The following is a 20,548-nucleotide window of genomic DNA, read 5'->3' on the forward strand; positions in this document are numbered from 1 at the left end:
TATACAGTGCGTTAGACTCTATAATTTAACAAAGGTGACACACATCTGGAGAAAACATCCTAAAGATTCATGTACTTTCAGTTAAAAAACCAAATGCAAAGTCAAAGAAATAGGAAGTCCCACTGACAGGGACCAGCCTGACCATGAAATCACGGTCATCCCTGCCACCTCAGAACTCTGGCCTTGGCTGCGGGGGAGCGCCCCCCTGCCAGGTGTGTTGGGTGGTGGCCGGGACCCAGGGGAGACTCACTGGCAGCAGCTGTGGGAGCCAAGCCTCCTGGAGACCTGAGTAAATGAGACGAAGGTGAAGTTCTCACAGTTTTCCAGCTTGACCTTCTTGGCTAAGTTCGGGACAATTCCCCGAAGAGACCTCAGTCCCATCCTCTGTTCCTCGTACCACACGCTGCCCATGTCTGTGGCCTCCTTCCTGGCGGTAAGGTAGAAAGGGGACTTGGCCTCCATCTGGGTGGGTGGTCGGTGGATGTACATGTACTTGTAGAGGAGGCAGTAAGGGCACTGTTTGTGTCCCCTGGAATGCTCATGGTAGATCTTCCCGTGGCACACTCGAGTGGAACCACTCCGACTCTCCCGCTTGACACTGTCTGTCCGGGCGAAATAGGGCTGGTTCTGTGGGTCTTTGAGCAGCTCGATGTCACCATACATCAGATCAGCATGCTCCTGCAGCGTCCGCATATTCAGGTATTGGCTGTTGTACTTGACCACGGTGGACAGAAGGGTGATGGGGCTGTCATCCCCCAGACACCCTGCCTGCCACATCTCCTCCTCATCAGAGAGGGAGAAGTAGACGATGTTGCGAGAACGGGCACCTGACATCCCTGCCTTACTCAGCACCCACAGCTTCTCCTTGAGCTTCTTGGTGGAGGAGCTGAAGGTGCTGCTGGTGATGGAGAAGCCCACGCCCGCATTCTTCAGGATGCGGTCCAGGCCTCGGCGGATGGCGTGCAGCGACGTGGCCAGGAAGTCTGAGCCGTCGCTCTTCTTAACGGTGACATAAAAGTTCTCGAGCAGCTCGTTCAGCTTCACTGCAGGGATCTCAAATGAGACAAACACTGAGGTTACAAATTTGCGGACACCCAAGTAGCCAGACCCCTCCTTCCTTCTCCTGATCCTCACCAGGGGCTGTATTTTGCAGAGCCCTCTAGAGGGCTGCCTTCTTAGCATGATATAGTGGAAAAAACAGTGAATTTCACGCTGGAAGATCTAGGTTCCACACTGGGCTCCACTTAGTCCCTTTAAACCTCAGTGTTCTAAGCAAACAGGATGGGAGATAATAATCATACCTTCTCAAAGAATTATTGTAATGCTTAAATAAAGTAGTGGACGTGAAAGGGTTTGTAAATAGTAATGAACACACATACACACAACATATATATATATATATATGTAATTATTTTTATTTTTATTATTGGCCTTGTAACTTTCACTGTTCCTCTCTGGAAAGCCCTTTCGTCTCTTTTCTAGGATATCATTTCCTTCCCTCCCCTTCAATAAAATTCAGTCATCCTCTTTGAAGAATTCCTGAACTAAACTTAACGAACTCTGAATCATTCCGACATTACTTTCCCTGATCTCTGCATGTACTTGGTGCTGAAGGGAAAGATGACTCACATGTCCATTTTGCACAGCAAGTTAATGCCCCTTGATTCTTCACTTGAATTTATCTGAATAAGTCTGGAAATATTTCTGACTTAATGATCGATAGGGCTTCAATGTCAATATTTGTTCAAAAGATATGAAAGACTTAATGATTATACTGACAATTAGAGAGTGCTCCTTATTTAGGCATGGCAGGAGGAGGAAGGTTGGTGGGTAAGAAAGCTTTACTTTCAAGAGGGAGCCATAAAGATAAAACCAGACCTTGCTCATAGTCAGTTTAGGTTGAATACACATTCTAGGACAAAAGATAGTCCCAATAAGAGATGTTTTAAAAGTAGAAACTGTACAGGTAACACTCATTCTTCTAATAGCCCTTGGGTCAAAGAGGAAAATAAAAACTGAATTATAGATTAAAAATGAGGCAAACTGAAAACATTACATATCAAAATGTATAAGGTGTTGCCAAATATACTCCAATAACACCACAGTCTTAAACTCCTTTGTTAGAAACTTTATTAAAAATAAGCGAACACTATTCAACACAAAAGACTAGAACAAGTAAATCAAATTCAAAAATAGAGTGAATCAATAAAAATAAAACAAATTAATGAACTGGAAAAGATATAAATTGGTATAGATAAAAAATGAAAACATGTAATCTTTGAAAAGACGTATAAAGTTGACAAACTTCTAGCAAATATGATAGAAAGAAAGAGAGAGAAAGAAGAGGAAAGGAAATATAATATAAACAATATTAGGAATGAGAAAGACCATAACTACAGAAAATGAATAAAGAATATGAAAGAATATCATAAACTTTATGCATATTAATTTGAAAATATAAATAACCTGAACAATTTTCTAGCAAAATATAAATTACCAAAGTTGGTTCAATAAGAGGTAAGAGATCTGAAGAGCCCCAAACAAAAGAAGAGAATGAAATGACTGTCAAAGATGTATGTCACTCATAAAGAGATGGCGTTATGGAGTTGATTCAGCTTTTCTTTTGTATGTAAACAGTTTTGGAGCACAGGAAAAATAAACGTTCTTCATTTTTTTTCTAATCCAAATATAGTAGATATTATACCAAAGACGCAAGAGGGAGGAGATATGGGAACATATGTATATGTATAACTGATTCACTTTGTTATAAAGCAGAAACTAACACACCATTGTAAAGCAATTATACTCCAATAAAGATGATAAAAAAACCCCAACAAAGTATATGAATATAAATGTAAACTGCCCTAAGTAAAGTACTAGTGATTTCCACTTTGCCCAGCACCAATGTAAAACAAAATGTACACACGTTAGAACCATGCGAGCAAGGGCATGGCTCTGATATGCACAAGTAGCAGTTAACATGGTACCAGCAAAATGAGGGCTGCCTATATTATCAAATTCAGGACTGCAGGAAAGCAATCTACATCGAGACCAGTAGGGATTATCAGAGTATAAGGATGATTCAATAGTAATAAATACTTCAATATAATTGACTCATTTATATATTAAGGAGAAAAAATATGAAGCTGAAAATTACTGAAAAATTATTTGAAAGAATATGCTATCCACTTCAAATTTTCAAAATGCAAATTAAATTTAGATTGGAAGAAAAAATATCCTCTTACTATAACAAAGAGTATTTAACAGACATGAACTATAAAAATTACACTCAAGATGAATCAAAACTACAATGAGGTATCACCTCACACCAGTCAGAATGACCATCATCAAAAAATCTACAAACAATAAATGCTGGAGAGGGTGTGGAGAAAGGGGAACCCTCTTGTACTGTTGGTGGGAATGTAAATTGATACAGCCACTATGGAGAACAGTATGGAGGTTCCTTAAAGAACTAAATATAGAACTACTATATGACCCAGCAATCCCACTACTGGGCATATACCCTGAGAAAACCATAATTCAAAAAGAGTCATGTACCACAGTGTTCACTGCAGCTCTATTTACAATAGCCAGGACATGGAAGCAACCTAAGTGTCCATTGACAGATGAATGGATAAAGAAGATGTGGCACATATATACAATGGAATATTACTCAGCCATAAAAAGGAACGAAACTGAGTTATTTATAGTGAGGCGGATGGACCTAGGGTCTGTCATATACAGTGAAGTAAGTCAGAAAGAGAAAAACAAATACCATATGCTAACACATATATATGGAATCTAAAAAAAAAATGGTTCTGAAGAACCTAGGGTCAGGACGGGAATAAAGATGCAGATGTAGAGAATGGACTTGAGGACATGGGGAGGGGGAAGTGTAAGCTGGGACAAAGTGAGAGAGTGGCATGGACATATATACACTACTACCAAATATAAAATAGATAGCTAGTGGGAAGCAGCCGCATAGCACAGGGAGATCATCTCGGTGCTTTGTGTCCACCTAGAGGGGTGGGATAGGGAGGGTGGGACGGAAACACAAGCGGGAGGAGATATGGGGATATACGTATATGTATAGCTGATTCACTTTGTTATAAAGCAGAAACTAACACACCATTGTAAAGCAATTATACTCCAATAAAGATGTTAAAAAAAATTACACCAAGATGAAAACATTAGAATCTTTTTTATGAAGTCAGGAATAGGATGAGAATGATGAATATCATTGCTATTATACAACAATGCTCTGAAGATTCTGGCCAACCAAGTAAGACAAGAAAAAGAAATTACACACACACACACACACACACACACACGTATGTATGTATATATGCATATAGGAAAGGAAAAAGACAAAACATAATTGTTTTCTGATAATCTAATTGTTGGTCTAGGAAACTCCAAGAGATTCAGTCGAAAAGCCATCAGAAAGAATAAATAGGGTAGCTGCATACAAAATATAAAAAGCAATAGTTTTCTTACATACCAGTAAAAACCAGTTAACATAACTTCCCAATAATCATGACACCCAAAACTCATCTGGTTTCAGATTTTTATGCTGTCACTTGCAACTCCCTACTTGCAGGTGTTAACTTCTCTTTGTATTAGCTGGGACTTGTGTGGTTGCAAGAGAGAGACCAAACTTGAAAAAGCCTTGGCAAAGAGGGATATCAGAAATAGTGGATTTCAAGGCCATCAGGGCTCCACCTCTCACCTCTGCTTCTCTGTACAGAGCTGCTTTCTTTATGTAGCCACTTAGCACTCCCCAAGGGTTATATCTTACAGCTTCAGGTACTGGCAAGAGTCCAACTCTCACTTTCAGTAGAAAAAATGTCTAAAGGAAGGATTCTGACTGGCCCAAACAACCAACCAAAAGGTGGGCCACTGTACTAACATATGGCTTCTGCAATAACCATGGGGATTGTAGGAGAAGAATGGTTCCTTAAATAAGGGGTGCTGAGCAGAAAATCGTACTACCTTAGTGTTTAAAAACAAAACAAAACAAAACAACTAACCTCTGATAGCTTCCTTTTGCCCTTCAGATAAGTTCCAAACTGTTTACCTTGTATGCAGGCCTTTACAATCTGCTTCCACCCTATGGTAGATTGTTTGCAAAGACAGCCACAACCATCTCTCCCCTCCCTGTTCTTAACACCCCTTTGCAAGGTGACTCTGCTGCTCCTCCCATCAGGAAGTAGAATCTATTTTCCCACCCTTGGAATCGAGGCTGGCCATGAATTAATTTGGCCAATAGAATGTGGTAGAAATAACAATGTGTGAATTCCAAACCTAGGCTTCAAGGGGTTCTGTTTTCATCTTACAGGTTCTTACAGGTTTGCCTCCATTGTCGTAGTACACGATGTTGCCATGTAAGGAAGCCCAGTTAGACCTCAGGAACGTGTGACTCAGAGACAAGCTGCCTCCCATCTAATATACAGATGACTGTACCCACGTGAGTATCCCAAGTGAGACCAGTAGAAGAACCACTTCTAGCTGAGAAAGCCCCGTATCATCATGAGCAAATAAAATGAATGTTCTGTTAAGCCACTAAGTTTTGGGGTGGTTTGTTATGCAGCCACAGATAACTGATACACACCCTATTTCTCTAGCTTAATCTTTTGTTCTCTTTATACTCTGTTTTCCAGCTTCACTGAACTTCGTGACATTCGTAGGAACCACAGGGCTCTTTCATGCTTCCAAGTCTTTGCATATGCTATTTCCTCTGCCTAGAATGTTTTTTCTTCTAACCTTCTCTATTTGGAAAACCTCTATTCCTTGTTTCAGATCTAGCTCAAATTCTGCTGCCTATATAAAAGGCTTCTCCAGCTTCCCTAAGCAAAGTTACTCTCTCACCTGGGATCCCAAGGCACTTAACTTAAATTTTATTATGGCCCTCTCCATATTGCACAGCCTTTTATCTATTTATATGTCTGTCTCTCAAAGTGGACTGAAAGCTTCCTGAATGCAAGAATGACATCTCATACATGACTGGTTCTTCATGCTGAAGACCCTACCAGAAGGCCTGAAATGTATTATAGATACCCAATGAACTGATAAACATGGGTTAAAGCAATGAATTAACCCCGGAGTCAGGAGAACCAAAGCTGACTTAGGGTGCAGAACCCTAAGAATCAAGGAGAACACTTGACTATACCACAAGTTTCAAAGAAAAATCACAGCAAAAGCAATTCCTGAAGAAATGTCAAGTCACAAAATGTATATTCTTTGTACACAAGAAACCGTTCATTCTGGCCCATGTTGCCTGCCTCCTTAGCTTTCTCAGACTGAGTTTTGGTTGATAATTATTCCTCGAGGTCTTAAATTGTTATGAAGACATTGCAGGAAAGTATTTTCCTTCATGAGCCACTCTGAACATCAAATTCACCATGGATTAAAAATTGGGCTTTTTTTTTTTTTAATTGGCTGCACCAGGTCTTAGTTGTAGCACACAGGATATTTAGTTGCAGCATGCACGTGGGATCTAGTTCCCTGACCAGGGATCGAAGCTGGGCCCCCTGCATTGGGAGCGCAGAGTCTTAACCGCTGGAGCACCAGGGAAGTCCCCAAACTGGGCTTTCTTGATGTGAAAATGACCAAAGAGAAGTAAGAGGTTGTCATGGGGCAGATGACTCCAGGTGGCAAAGAGCAGTATAAGAAGACTGACTTGCTTGGCAAATCCCAAAGTTCTGGAACTATGTAGCAATCCTTGGCAACTGAAAGGATTAGACAAGTAAAACCAAGAATTACTTTGGGAATGCCTCAAACTCCCCTTTGTGATAATCTTGACTAGGGGATGAAGAAAGTGGAGAAAATGCTTGTGAACTACAAGTACTCTAATAGGAAAAAAAAATGAATCTTGAAGTAACCATTGCTGACAACAAAAATGACTTCATTTTTGCAGTTACTAAATTTCACTTTATTGAGAAAGACAGGTATTGAACTTCAAGATGCTGTATTTTCTGAGTGAGGCTAAGGAATATGTAGATCAATGAGACAGCAACTTTGAGGGAGATGTATCAGTGAGGATTAGGTCACACTTATGAAGAAAAAAATACCATGTGGAACACACATAGTACATCACAGAGTGATGAGAGTGTGAGACTGGCAGGGTACACTCTGCTAACTTAGATGACATTTTGAAGTCTGATTTGACTCTTTGCTTTCCTCCTTGAAAAAATAACTAAATTTGAGGTTTACCAACTGCCAAATAATGATAAACAGCTGTAACCTAGCTTGTTTGCTGCTAGCTATATCTATCTTTAAAGACACACTTAGACTAAAAATACCTTGCACTGAGACCAAAAAATGAGATTAAGACTATGGTCCCTGATGCCACAATTCCTTCTTTTAACAAAAATACTGGCTAATGCTCTAAGAGACTGGCCTCTTTCTTAAGAATTTAATCATTAAAAATATTTAAGTGGCCCATGTGAGACAGAGGATTGAAATATATCTTCTTCCTCATCCATCATTCCTCCAAACAACACAGGTGAAACTAGAAGTGATGATAAGGCACACCCAACTGGACAATCGAGACATTTTCACCACCTGAGATGTATATGTTACCTATGCCATGAAGGTTATGGGGAAATGGGGCTCTTTTCATGGATTCCTGCAGGGAAATGTAAAGTTTCCCAGTAACGGACAACTGTCTTCATAGTGACTTCACAAAGTCTGGAAGACAAGATCCTCTGACCTAGAAAAGGTTAAGGTTAGGGGCTGAAGACATGGTGATGAGGGTCTATGAGAATAGATGAATTTTAAAATTATTATTAATAAAGGTGAAATTGTTACATTTTAATAGATTTATTTGCTTTTTTATTGTGGTAAAATATACATAATATAAAATTTACCATCTTAACCATTTATAAGTGTACCATCCATTGTCATTAAGTATATTCACAATGTTGTGCAACCATCATCACTACTCATTTCCAGAACTTTTTCATCATTCCAAACAGAAACTGTACTCAGTATACCATAACTACATTTCTTCCCCCGTCAGCCCCTGGTAACCTCTATTATACTTTCTGTCTTGACGAACTTGCCTATTCTAGGTACCCTACATAAATGGAATCATACATATTTGCTCTTTTGTGTCTGACTTATTTTACTTAGTATAACACTTTCAAGGTTCAGCCATGCTGTAAGCATGTATCAGTACTTTGTTTCTTTTCATTGACAAATAATATTCCATTGTATGGATATGCCACATTTTGTTCATCCAAATGATGGACATTTGGGTTGTTTGTACATTTTGGCTATGGTGAATAATGCTACAACAAATATTTGTGTACAGGTTTTTGTATAGATATATGTCTTAAATTTTCTTGAGTATATGCCTATGAATGGAATTGCTGGGTGAGAGTAACCCTATGTTTAACTTTTGGGGAACTTCCAGACTTTCCAAAGCAGTTGCATCATTTTGCATTCCCACCAGAAATGTATGAGGGTTCCAATTTCTCCACATCCTCATCAACGCTTGTTATTATCTGTTTTTCTTTTTTTTATCCTAGTCTTCCTACTGAATGTGAAGTAGAATCTCATGTGATTTTGTCTTGCATTTCCCTGGGGTCTAATGAGCATCTTTTCACGTGTTTATTTTCGTCATAATAATGGTTTAATGTCCTTGTCTGCTAATTCTAAAATCTGTGTCAGTTCTGGGTTGGTTTTGATTGATTCATTCTTTAAGTGATATATTGATATTTTCTTGCTCCTTTGCATGTCTGGAAATTTTTGTTTAGTTGCCAGAGATTGTGAATTTTATTTCTTGGGTTCTGGATATTCTTATATTCCTATAAATATTCTTAAGGTTTGTTCTGGGACGTAGTTAAGTTACTTGAAAACTGTTTGACTCTTTTGGGTCTTGCTTTTTCCTAATTAAAAAAAAATTGAGATATAATTACCATATGACACTATATCAGTTTCAGGTGTATAACATAATATTTTGATATTTGTATATATTGCAAAATGATTACCACAATAAATCTAGTCAACACCCATCACCACACATAGTTAAAAATTTTTTTTCTTGTAACGAGAGCTTTTAAGATCTACTCTCTTAGCAACTTTCAAATATACAGCACCATGTTATTAACTATACTCACCATGCTGCACATTACATCCCCAGGCCTTTTGACCACCTTCACCCATTTCAACACTGCTCATTCCCAGCCTCTAGTGACCACCAATCTGTTCTTTGTAGCTAGGAGGATTTTTGTTCTTTGTTTTTAGATTCCACATATAAGTGAGATCATATGGTAATTGTCTTTCTCTGTCTGACTTATTTCATTTAGTATAATGCCCTCAAGGTCCATCCATGTTGTTGCAAACAGCAAGATTTTCTTCCTTTTTATGGCGAATCTGTATCTATACACCACATATTCTTTATCCATTCATCCATCTCTGGATACTTAGGTTGCTTCTATGTCTTGGCTATTGTAAATAATGCTGCAATGAACACAGGGGTGTACATATCCTTTTGAATTAGTGTTTTCGTTTCCTTTAGATAAAGGATCGCATGATAGTTCTATTTTTAATTTTTTGAGGAACCTCCATACTCTTTTTCTATAGTGGCTGCACCACTTTACATTTGCTCCAGTAGTGCACAACAGTTCCCTCTTCTCCACATCCTTACCAACACTAGTTAACTCTTGTCTTTTGATAACAGTCATCCTAACAGATGTGAGGTGATAGCTCCCTGCGGGTTTGATTTGCATTTCCCTGATGATTAGTGATATATAGCACCTTTCCGTGTAGCTGGGTCTTGCTTTTAAGATTTGTTGGGTAGGGTTAGAGCAAAGCTCAGTCTGTGGCTAATTATTCTCCACATTTGATGCAACACCTTTCTAAAGTCTCTACCCCACGAATCCTGAGGTTTTTCCAGTCTGACTGGTGGGAAGAGGTACTGTTTCCAGTTCTGTGTGAGCTCCAGGTACTATTACCTCTGATTCTTTCAGGCATCTTTTTTTTTTTTTTTTTTTTGGCCAGCCTCAGGTAGTTTCCTCACATGCAGATGTTGATCAGTACTCAGCTGAATATTTGAGACCGAATAGCTTCAGTTCTTTCACGTTCTCTTTCTGTGTAGCTCTCTACTTTCGAATATTCTGTTATGACAATTCTAGCCACCTGGGTCTCTCTGGACTCAGTTCCGTTTCCTCAACTCAGCAAATCTGCTGGGCTCTCCTGCATGCTCCCTCCCTGCACCACAGCCCTGTAGACTCTTTCAAGGCAGCAAGCTGGCGCACATGTAAGGCTCACCTTGTTTCCCATCTCAGAGATCACTGCCCTTCTTTGTGTATTATATAATACCTTGAAAAACATTAGTTGTATCATTTGTCTGTTTTTTGGTTGTTTCCGGCAGGAGAGTAAATCTCCTCCAAATTGGTTGGAAGTGAAAGAATTAACTGATTTTTCTCCTGGGCATGGGTTATATGTTCCCACTTCTTCCTATGTATAGTAACTGTTGATTGTATGCTAGAAATTGTGAATTTTACATTATTAAATTCTGGATTTGTCTTATCTTTTCAATGTATGCTATAACTTCTTTCTAGTTGTTCTCAAGTCCTCAGCCACCCTGAGCTCTGATTTCTGTCTCCCTTCAACTCAGCAAGATTGCCAGGCTCAGTTTGGGTTCCCCTCCCTTTAATGCAGTTTAAAAATTGTCTCCAGGCAGAAAGCCTGAGAGGTGGTCAAGCAGCCATCTTAGGGATCAAGTCCTGTGCTGCCTGTTCTGTAGGAAGAGTTATTTCATTATATATTATGCCCAGCTTTCTAGTTGTTACAGCAGGAGAGCAATTCTGGACCCTTCTATTCCCTTATGGCCACAAGTGGAAATTTCAATTTATTTTCTAATCTGTTGGATCATTTTGATTAGTATGTTGTTGCTTTTTCATTTTTATAATTCTTTTCATTCTTTCAACAAACATTTCATATATCCTTAACCTATAATCTACTATCTAAAGTCGCTGGTGTCTAAATCTGTTCTTTGTTGTTTCTATTCATTCTCATTCATGGTGATTTATTTCCTTAAGTGGATAGTGATTTTTTTTTTCTTAATGAGCACACATTTAGTTGGTCTTAATCTGTGAAAAATCTGAACACCTACATTTTGGATGTTTCCCTCCAAAGATTATTAGCATATGACTCTGCAAGGAGCCAGGGTACTGACCAAGAACTTCTTTAGACACTTTCAGGGTCTGCTCCTCAATCAAGGATTCTTCAGTTTAGCTCCCTGCCCCTTCCCTTCTTAATGATGTTATCAACATAAGCCCTGAGGAAGAGCCCTGCCTTTCATACGTGCTTACTGCTCACACTGCTCCTGTTTTGATCCTGTGGATGGCTCCCTTTCTTTCTGCAAGTACAGCAGAAAGGCCCCTCACAGTATCTAGGGCACCATGCTGCCAGAAGTAGAAACCTGGATTTCCTATTTCATCTCCTGTTGGTGCCCTAAACACATCACCCAAACCTGGAGATGTCACCTGCCCTTGCGCTTCAGTTATGACTTCTATTTGCAATATCTTTGAATCTATACTTCCAGCTTTAACATTTCCCCCATGTTTTAAGTCCCACCTTCCCAAATGCTTATTCGACATAACCATCTGGTAGACATCTCTATTATCTAAACTCAACATTTCCAAATCAAAATACATCTTTCTGTTCTGACTCTACAAGTCCAAGAAATTTCCCTTCTATTCACAACCCTCAAACATTTCAAGTTGGAAGAGATTCTAAGGGTTCATTTTACAACTGGGGAAATTGAGGACCAAGAATACTAAATACATTTTTGCTCATCACCTCCAATTAATTGCTCTATAATATTATGTTTCTTATGTTCCTTCCTGTTCAAAAAGACTCAGTGTTTCCCTTTCACCTAACCCTTAAGACATTTGCAGATCTTATGGTCAGAGTGTTTTTATTATAACGGTCCCTTCTCTGCTGCCCGCCCCCCCAATAATCCTTCAAATAAAATCTCTCCTTACAAACAAACACAAAAACAAAACAAAACAAAACTTCAATGGTTTCCCAACGTTCACAAGATTTCAGCTTGCCATTTAAGGGTTGTCAAAATCCAGTTTTATAGTCCACTACTCCCATATATGAAACCTCTGGTGCAGGCAAGTGGGTCTATCCCTCTAAATTTTACTCTTCCTTATGTGACTCAGCCTAGAAGACCGTTGTCTTCAATTCTGTTGAAACCCTACCTCTCCCTCAAAATACAGTTTAAATATCAATTCCTTTGCTAGTCTCAACAAACTGAAATTAATTTCTCCATCTGAATATTTTTGGCATTTCTGATCTATAAATTCCGAAAACACGTATTAAATTCTGTTTTGTACTGTGGACATATTTCTTTCTGTTTTATGGTCTTTCAAAGTTTCCTCAGGCAGAAAGTACCTGTTCCGTGTTCCCCACAATACTTAGCACAGTGCCTGGCACATGGAAGCTCAGTGAAGTTGACCAAAAGGAGAAGTAAACTTAAGGGTTTCTTACCTTGGTGATGTCTGTGTGATCTTTGAGCCCATTGGTCATACACCAATATCGCCACACATTCAGGGCATACCGTGTTGCTTTGGTCGTATTTGGGCTTACTGCACTGGTACACAGATCATTCAAGTCATCATTCATATTAAATACAGGAAATTTGTTGAGCTTAGTAGAATAGGCTAGAAACAAAAACAATAAAAGGCATTAAAATAATTTGCCATTCCCTCCTTCACAGAATTGTATCTTTGGATCATGTTAAATAGGAGAAAACTCCTAAGAGATATAACACGTTAAAAAATGAAATTTCTATCAAGTATACATAAATTAGAATAAATACAATAGGGAACAATGTTTATAGCATGAAATCGATATAGTAACCATGCATTTAATCCCAACAATTTTGCCATATGTATTAACTGATATACTAATGCAGGCATTACAATAATAGAAGGGAAAAAATGAATGCAGAAAAACAAAGAATGTTCTATCTAAAATTTTCACTGTAAAAAAATAGCATTTATGTTAACAACAACGACAAAAGGATAGAAAGAAAGGAAGACAAGTTATACATCCTTTCTCTTTTCCTTAGCACATGAAGAGCTGTTACTTCTCTGCAACATATAGTCTCAAATATCTTATTTGTCATCCTGGACAGTGCTGAATTAAATGGTATTAGCATATTTCTTTATTTCTTTTCACAAATTGATAAAGAGAGAGAGATTTCAACCCTGACTCCACAACCCATCAGCTAGCTTAGAGTCAGAATGGAAGGTCAAGTAGAATATCAGGGAAAGAGTGGGATACTCCAGAGAGGCTCACATTGTCTCAGAGGAGAGCAAACATTTTAAATTGCAATTGTCGCTGCAGCCTGTGGATCAAAAACCACATTCACAGAAAGACAGACAAGATGAAAAGGCAGAGGGCTATGTACCAGATGAAGGAACAAGATAAAACCCCAGAAAAACAACTAAATGAAGTGGAGATAGGCAACCTTCCAGAAAAAGAAATCAGAATAATGATAGTGAAGATGATCCAGGACCTCGGAAAAAGAATGGAGGCAAAGATGGAGAAGATGCAAGAAATGTTTAACAAAGACCTAGAAGGATTAAAGAACAAACAAACAGAGATGAACAATACAATAACTGAAATGAAAACTACACTAGAAGGAGTCAATAGCAGAATAACTGAGGCAGAAGAAAGGATAAGTGACCTGGAAGACAGAATGGTGGAATTCACTGCTGCGGAACAGAATAAAGAAAAAAGAATGAAAATAAATGAATACAGCCTAAGAGACCTCTGGGACAACCTTAAATGCAACAATATTCGCATTATAGGGGTCCCAGAAGGAGAAGAGAGAGAGAAAGGACCCGAGAAAATACTTGAAGAGATTATAGTCGAAAACTTCCCTAACATGGGAAAGAAAATAGCCACCCAAGTCCAGGAAGCACAGCGAGTCCCATACAGGATAAAAGGATAAACCCAAGGAGAAACATGCCAAGACACATAGTAATCAAACTGGCAAAAGTTACAGAGAAAGAAAAATTATTGAAAGCAGCAAGGGAAAAATGACAAATAACATACAAGGGAACTCCCATAAGGTTAACAGCTGATTTCTCAGCAGAAACTCTACAAGCCAGAAGGGAGTGGCATGATATACTTAAAGTGATGAAAGGAAAGAACCTACAACCAAGAATACTCTACCCAGCAAGGATCTCATTCAGATTCGATGGAGAAATCAAAAGCTTTACAGACAAGCAAAAGCTATGAGAGTTCAGCACCACTAAACCAGCTCTACAACAAATGCTAAAGGAACTTCTCTAAGTGGGAAACACAAGAGAAGAAAAGGACCTACAAAAACAAACCCAAAACAATTAAGAAAATGGTCATAGGAACATACATATCGATAGTTAACCTTAAATGTGAATGGATTAAATGCTCCAACCAAAAGACACAGGCTTGCTGAATGGATACAAAAACAAGACCCATATATATGCTGTTTAAAAGAGACCCACTTCAGACCTAGGGACACATACAGACTAAAAGTGAGGGGATGGAAAAAGATATTCCATGCCAATGGAAATCAAAAGAAAGCTAGAGTAGCAATACTCATATCAGATAAAATAGGCTTTAAAATAAAGAATGTTACAAGAGACAAGGAAGGACACTACATAATGATCAAGGGATCAATCCAAGAAGAAGATATAACAATTAGAAATATATATGCACCCAACATAGGAGCACCTCAATACATAAGGCAACTGCTAACAGCTCTAAAAGAGGAAATTGACAGTAACACAATAATAGTGGGGGACTTTAACACCTCACTTACACCAATGGACAGATAATCCAAAATGAAAATAAATAAGGAAATGGAAGCTTTAAATGACACAATAGACCAGATAGATTTAATTGATATTTATAGGACATTCCATCCAGAAACAGCAGATCACACTTTCTTCTCAAGTGCACATGGAACATTCTCCAGGATAGATCACATCTTGGGTCACAAATCAAGCCACAGTAAATTTAAGAAAATTGAAATCATATCAAGCATCTATTCTGACCACAATGCTATGAGATTAGAAATGAATTACAGGGAAGAAAATGTAAAAAACACAAACACATGGAGGTTAAACAATACATTACTAAATAGCCAAGAGATCACCAAAGAAATCAAAGAGGAAATCAAAAAATACCTAGAGACAAATGACAATGAAAACGCGATGATCCAAAACCTATGGGATGCAGCAAAAGCAGTTCTGAGAGGGAAGTTTATAGCTATACAAGCCTACCTCAAGAAACAAGAAAAATCTCAAATAAACAATCTAATCTTACACCTAAAGGAAATAGAGAAAGAAGAACAAACAAAACCCAAAGTCAGCAGAAGGAAAGAAATCATAAAGATCAGAGCAGAAATAAATGAAATAGAAACAAAGAAAACAATAGCAAGGATCAATAAAACTAAAAGCTGGTTCTTTGAGAAGATAAACAAAATTGATAAACCTTTTAGCCAGACTCTTCAAGAAAAAGAGGGAGAGGACTCAAATCAATAAAATTAGAAATGAAAAAGGAGAAGTTACAACAGACACCGCAGAAATACAAAGCATCCTAAGAGACTACTACAAGCAACTGTATGCCAATAAAATGGACAACCTGGAAGAAATGGACAAATTCTTAGAAAGGTATAGCTTTCCAAGACTGAACCAGGAAGAAATAGAAAATATGAACAGACCAATTACAAGTAATGAAATTGAAACTGTGATTAAAAATCTTCCAACAAACAAAAGTCCAGGACCAGATGGCTTCACAGGTGAATTCTATCAAACATTTAGAGAAGAGCTAACACCCATCCATCTCAAACTCTTCTAAAAAATTGTAGAGGAAGGAACACTCCCAAACTCATTCTACGAGGCAACCATCACCCTGATACCAAAACCAGACAAAGATACTCCAAAAAAAGAAAATTACAGACCAATATCACTGATGCATATAGATGCAAAAATCCTCAACAAAATACTAGCAAACAGAATCCAACAACACATTAAAAGGATCATACACCATGATCAAGTGGGATTTATCCCAGGGATGCAAGGATTCTTCAATATACATAAATCAATCAATGTGAAAAACCATATTAACATATTGAAGAATAAAAACCATATGATCATCTCAATAGATGTAGAAAAAGCTTTTGACAAAATTCAACACCCATTTATGATAAAAACTCTCCAGAAAGTGGGCATAGAGGGAACCTACCTCAACATAATAAAGGCCATATACGACAAACCCACAGCAAATATATCATTCTCAATGGTGAAAAACTGAAAGCATTTTCTCTAAGATCAGGAACAAGACAGGGATTTCCACTCTCACCACTATTATTCAACATAGTTTTGGAAGTCCTAGCCACGGCAATCAGAGAAGAAAAAGAAATAAAAGGAATCCAAATTGGAAAAGAGGAAGTAAAACTGTCACTGTTTGCAGATGACATGATACTATACATAGAGAATCCTAAAGATGCCACCAGAAAACTACTAGAGCTAAGCAATGAATTTGGTAGAGTAGCAGGATACAAAATTAATGCATAGAAATCTCTTGCATTCCTATACACTAAAGATGAGAAATCTGCAAGAGAAATTAAGGAAACACTCCCATTTACCACTGCAACAAAAAGAATAAAATACCTAGGAATAAACCTACCTAGGGAGACAAAAGACCTGTATGCAGAAAACTCTAAGACACTGATGAAAGAAATTAAAGATGATACCTACCAACAGATGGAGAGATATACCATGTTCTTGGACTGGAAGAATCAATATTGTGAAAATGACTATACTACCAAAAGCAATCTACAGATTCAATGCAATCCCTATCAAATTACCACTGGCATTTTTTACAGAACTAGAACAAAAAATCTTAAAATTTGTTTGGAGACACAAAAGACCCCAAGTAGACAAAGCAGTCTTGAGGGAAAAAAACGGAGCTGGAGGAATCAGACTCCTGGACTTCAGACTATACTACAAAGCTACAGTAATCAAGACAATATGGTACTGGCACAAAAACAGAAACATAGATCAATGGAACAAGATAGCCCAGAGATAAACCCACACACCTATGGTCAACTCACCTATGACAAAGGAGGTAAGGATATGCAATGGAGAAAAGACGGTCTCTTCAATAAGTGGTGCTGGGAAAACTGGACAGCTACCAGTTTTCATTTTAAAAGAATGAAATTAGAACACTCCCTAACACCATACACAAAAATAAACTCAAAATAGATTAGAGACCTAAATGTAAGACTGGATACTATAAAACTCTTAGAGGAAAACATAGGAAGAACACTCTTTGACATAAATCACAGCAAGATCTTTTTTGACCCAACTCCTAGAGTAATGGAAATAAAAACAAAAACAAGTGGGACCTAATGAAACTTAAAAGCTTTTGCACAGCAAAGGAAACTATAAACAAGATGAAAAGACAACCCTCAGAGTGGGAGAAAATATTTGCAAATGAATCAATGGACAAAGGATTTATCTCCAAAATATATAAACAGCTCATACTACTCAGTATCAAAAAAAAAAAAAATGCAATTCAAAAATGGAGGGAAGACCTAAATAGACATTTCTCCAAAGAAGACATACAGATGGCCAAGAGGCATGTGAAAAGCTGCTCAACACCACTAATTATTAGAGAAATGCAAATCAAAACCACAGTGAGGTGTCACCTCACACTGGTTAGAATGGGCATCATCAGAAAATCTACAAACAGTGAATGCTGGAGAGGGTGTGGAGAAAAGGGAACCCTCTTGCACTGTTGGTGGGAATGTAAATTGATACAGCCACTATGGAGAACGGTATGGAGGTTCCTTAAAAAACTAAATCTTGAATTACCATATGATCCAGCAATCCCATTACTGGGCATATACCCAGAGAAAACCATAATTCAAAAAGACACATGCACCCCAATGTTCACTGCAGCACTATTTACAATAGCCAGGTCATGGAAGCAACCTAAATGCCCATCGACAGATGAATGGATAAAGAAGATGTGGTACATATATACAATGGAATATTACTCAGCGATAAAAAGGAACGAAATTGGGTCATTTGTAGAGATGTGGATGGATCTAGAGTCTGTCATACAGAGTGAAGTAAGTCAGAAAGAGAAAAACAAATATTGTATGTTAACATACATATATGTGGATATATGTGCATATATGTGGAACCTAGAAAAACGGTACAGATGAACTGGTTTGCAGGGCAGAAATTGAGACACAGATGTAGAGAACAAACGTATGGACACCAAAGTGGGAAAGCGGTGCAGGGTGTGGGGTGTGTGTGATGAATTGGGAGATTGGGATTGACATGTATACACTGATGTGTATAAAATTGATGACTAATAAGGACCTGCTGTATAAAAAACAGATAAAATAAAATTCAAAAATTAAAAAAAAAAGGGTCTCTCCCTCCTAGGAGTAGGGTTCATGCCATGCTCCCTTGCAACCCTCCCTCCTCCCCCCTCCACCTCCTTGGTATTGATGAGGTCTGGGCTACAAAAAGAAAAAAAAATGCAATTGTCAAATTACTTCAGATGAAGACTGGTGTTCCTCAATGTGTCCACTTTAAATACTAGTCATCAGAGTAAATCCACAACCATTAGCTGGCCATGTTTCATACTCTGTAATCCACTAACACTGGGCTTAAACTGTTGAAATTGTTGTCTTTGGATAGAAAAAAAAATCAAGGTAAACCATCTCACAGTGAAAACAATGCCAACTTGTACTTTTTCTAATGGTTCTGACCCTCTCTGGAATGTTTCTGTATTCAAACCAGGCACAGAAAGGCTGAGAAATAGCAAAATGAGTTAAGGCATTACCAAGGTGATATACAAAGTGGTTTCATCTAACTCACCTCATCTTTCTCTGCTCCCACTCAGGAACTCCAAACCACCAGCCTCTTGTTGTTCTCTAGCCTCTGCCTGTGCCCAGGACACCCACATCACACCTTCCCTACCCTTAGCCTGAGAAATCCCTCCATGGTCTTTGTACCAATCAAACAGTTATCTTTTTTCAATTCCAATTCCAATTGCAAACTCACATCTATGTGATCTTTCCCCATACAAACCCAACTCCCTTATTCTCTCCTTCAGTATGAGCCCCAGATTTGCTTTATTATTCCTTGGAGCTAATAATCTAATTGTGCCCAGAAGATCTCTTCAACTGGTTTATATGCTCCTTAAGACTGTGTCTTCACCCTTTAAGTCTGCTTTGAACTGCTGAACACACAATCTGCTTTAATAAATGCTTATAGCAAGAGAGCAGTAAACAGTGCTAGAAATGCTTTCCAAAGCAACTGAGTCATGCAGGCATATTGCTCTTACCACCCTCCTAAGCTGACATAACTCACATTATTGCTGGGACTTGCTTGATATTAATGAAAGGATTCTAGTATAAAATTTACTATCATTGCCTCTAGCACTAACTGAATGCTTACTACATGCCAAGAGTTATGTAAATTATCTGTAGTCTCTAAGCAACTTTATACCTATTTTACAGGTAAGGAAACTGAACCTCACACATTTAGTAACTTCATACATCACTCATCCAATATTTACTGAGGTACTCTCTCTGTACCAGGCACTGTGCTGTCCCAAGTCATGGAGTTGGCAAGTAATAAAGCCACAGTTTGCACCTGGGTCCTGCTGACTCTATGCCCTGGTCACTACAGCAAAGGAATCAGGTACTATAGGGATAAAATGCTTAGTAAGGAATACAGTTTAGATATTAGCCACTTGTGCTTCTGAAAAATATCCTTGCCTCCCAAATTTACTCAGATTAACCTTCATAAGTCTGATTTAGTTAAACAACCACTATAGCTTTTAAAAACAACAACAACAAAATGATTTATTTGCAACACAGCCTAGTCCCCATCATTTTATTTTTTTGGCTGCTGCGGGGCTTGTGGCATCTTAGTTCCCTGAGCAGGGATGGAACCTGGGCCCTCGGAAGGGAAAGCAGGAGTCCTAACCACTGAACCACCAGGGAATTCCCCCCATTACTTTAATATGCAGAGGAATAGAAAAGAGTCACACTGCAAGATAGGATGACTAAGTTTAATTATTACATTAAATAATTAAACGACCTTAACTAATATATTTTTTTATCACAGGACAGAGACGGTACACTGAAAATGGAAACCAATGTCCTAGTATATAGAGAAACAGGGAAAGAATGCTTGTACAGTTACATAATGGGAAAGAAATTTGTGAAAATGAAATGACATATACGATTCCTTCATGATTGTATTTAAGGATTATGTTTATTTAACTGCTTTTTAAAATTTTTGAGTAAAAGTTCTAGTGTTACAGTGCTGAGGACATTTTTAGGAGAGTATATTGATGGAGAAACAAACAAAAGTAAGAACTTATAACTGAATACAGGGAAAAGAAGGGACTACTAAAGGAGGATTTGAATTTTTTTCCTCACTAGAAAACAGGCAAACTCTGAGCTGAAAGTTAGGAAGAGCAGGCCGTGGGAGTGGGAGGGGAC

The 20,548-nt window shown here is 38.2% G+C and overlaps 1 protein-coding gene across 2 annotated transcripts in view; it reads right to left on the reverse strand.

The window, feature by feature from the left end:
• Positions 1 to 246: 246 nt before the first annotated feature.
• KIAA1958 overlaps positions 247 to 20,548 on the reverse strand; it is a gene marked incomplete at both ends in the record, with an annotated part of 80,263 nt that continues 59,961 nt past the window's right edge. For both annotated transcript variants that reach the window (XM_082656683.1, XM_082656682.1), the window contains 2 exons: positions 247 to 1,053; positions 12,508 to 12,680. In XM_082656683.1, the coding sequence (XP_082512809.1) occupies positions 247 to 1,053; positions 12,508 to 12,680 (980 nt within the window). The remainder of the gene's footprint in view (positions 1,054 to 12,507; positions 12,681 to 20,548) is intronic.

The sequence above is a fragment of the Grampus griseus genome, assembly GCF_964374135.1.
Source record: "Grampus griseus genome assembly, chromosome: 6".
Lineage (NCBI taxonomy): Eukaryota > Metazoa > Chordata > Mammalia > Artiodactyla > Delphinidae > Grampus > Grampus griseus.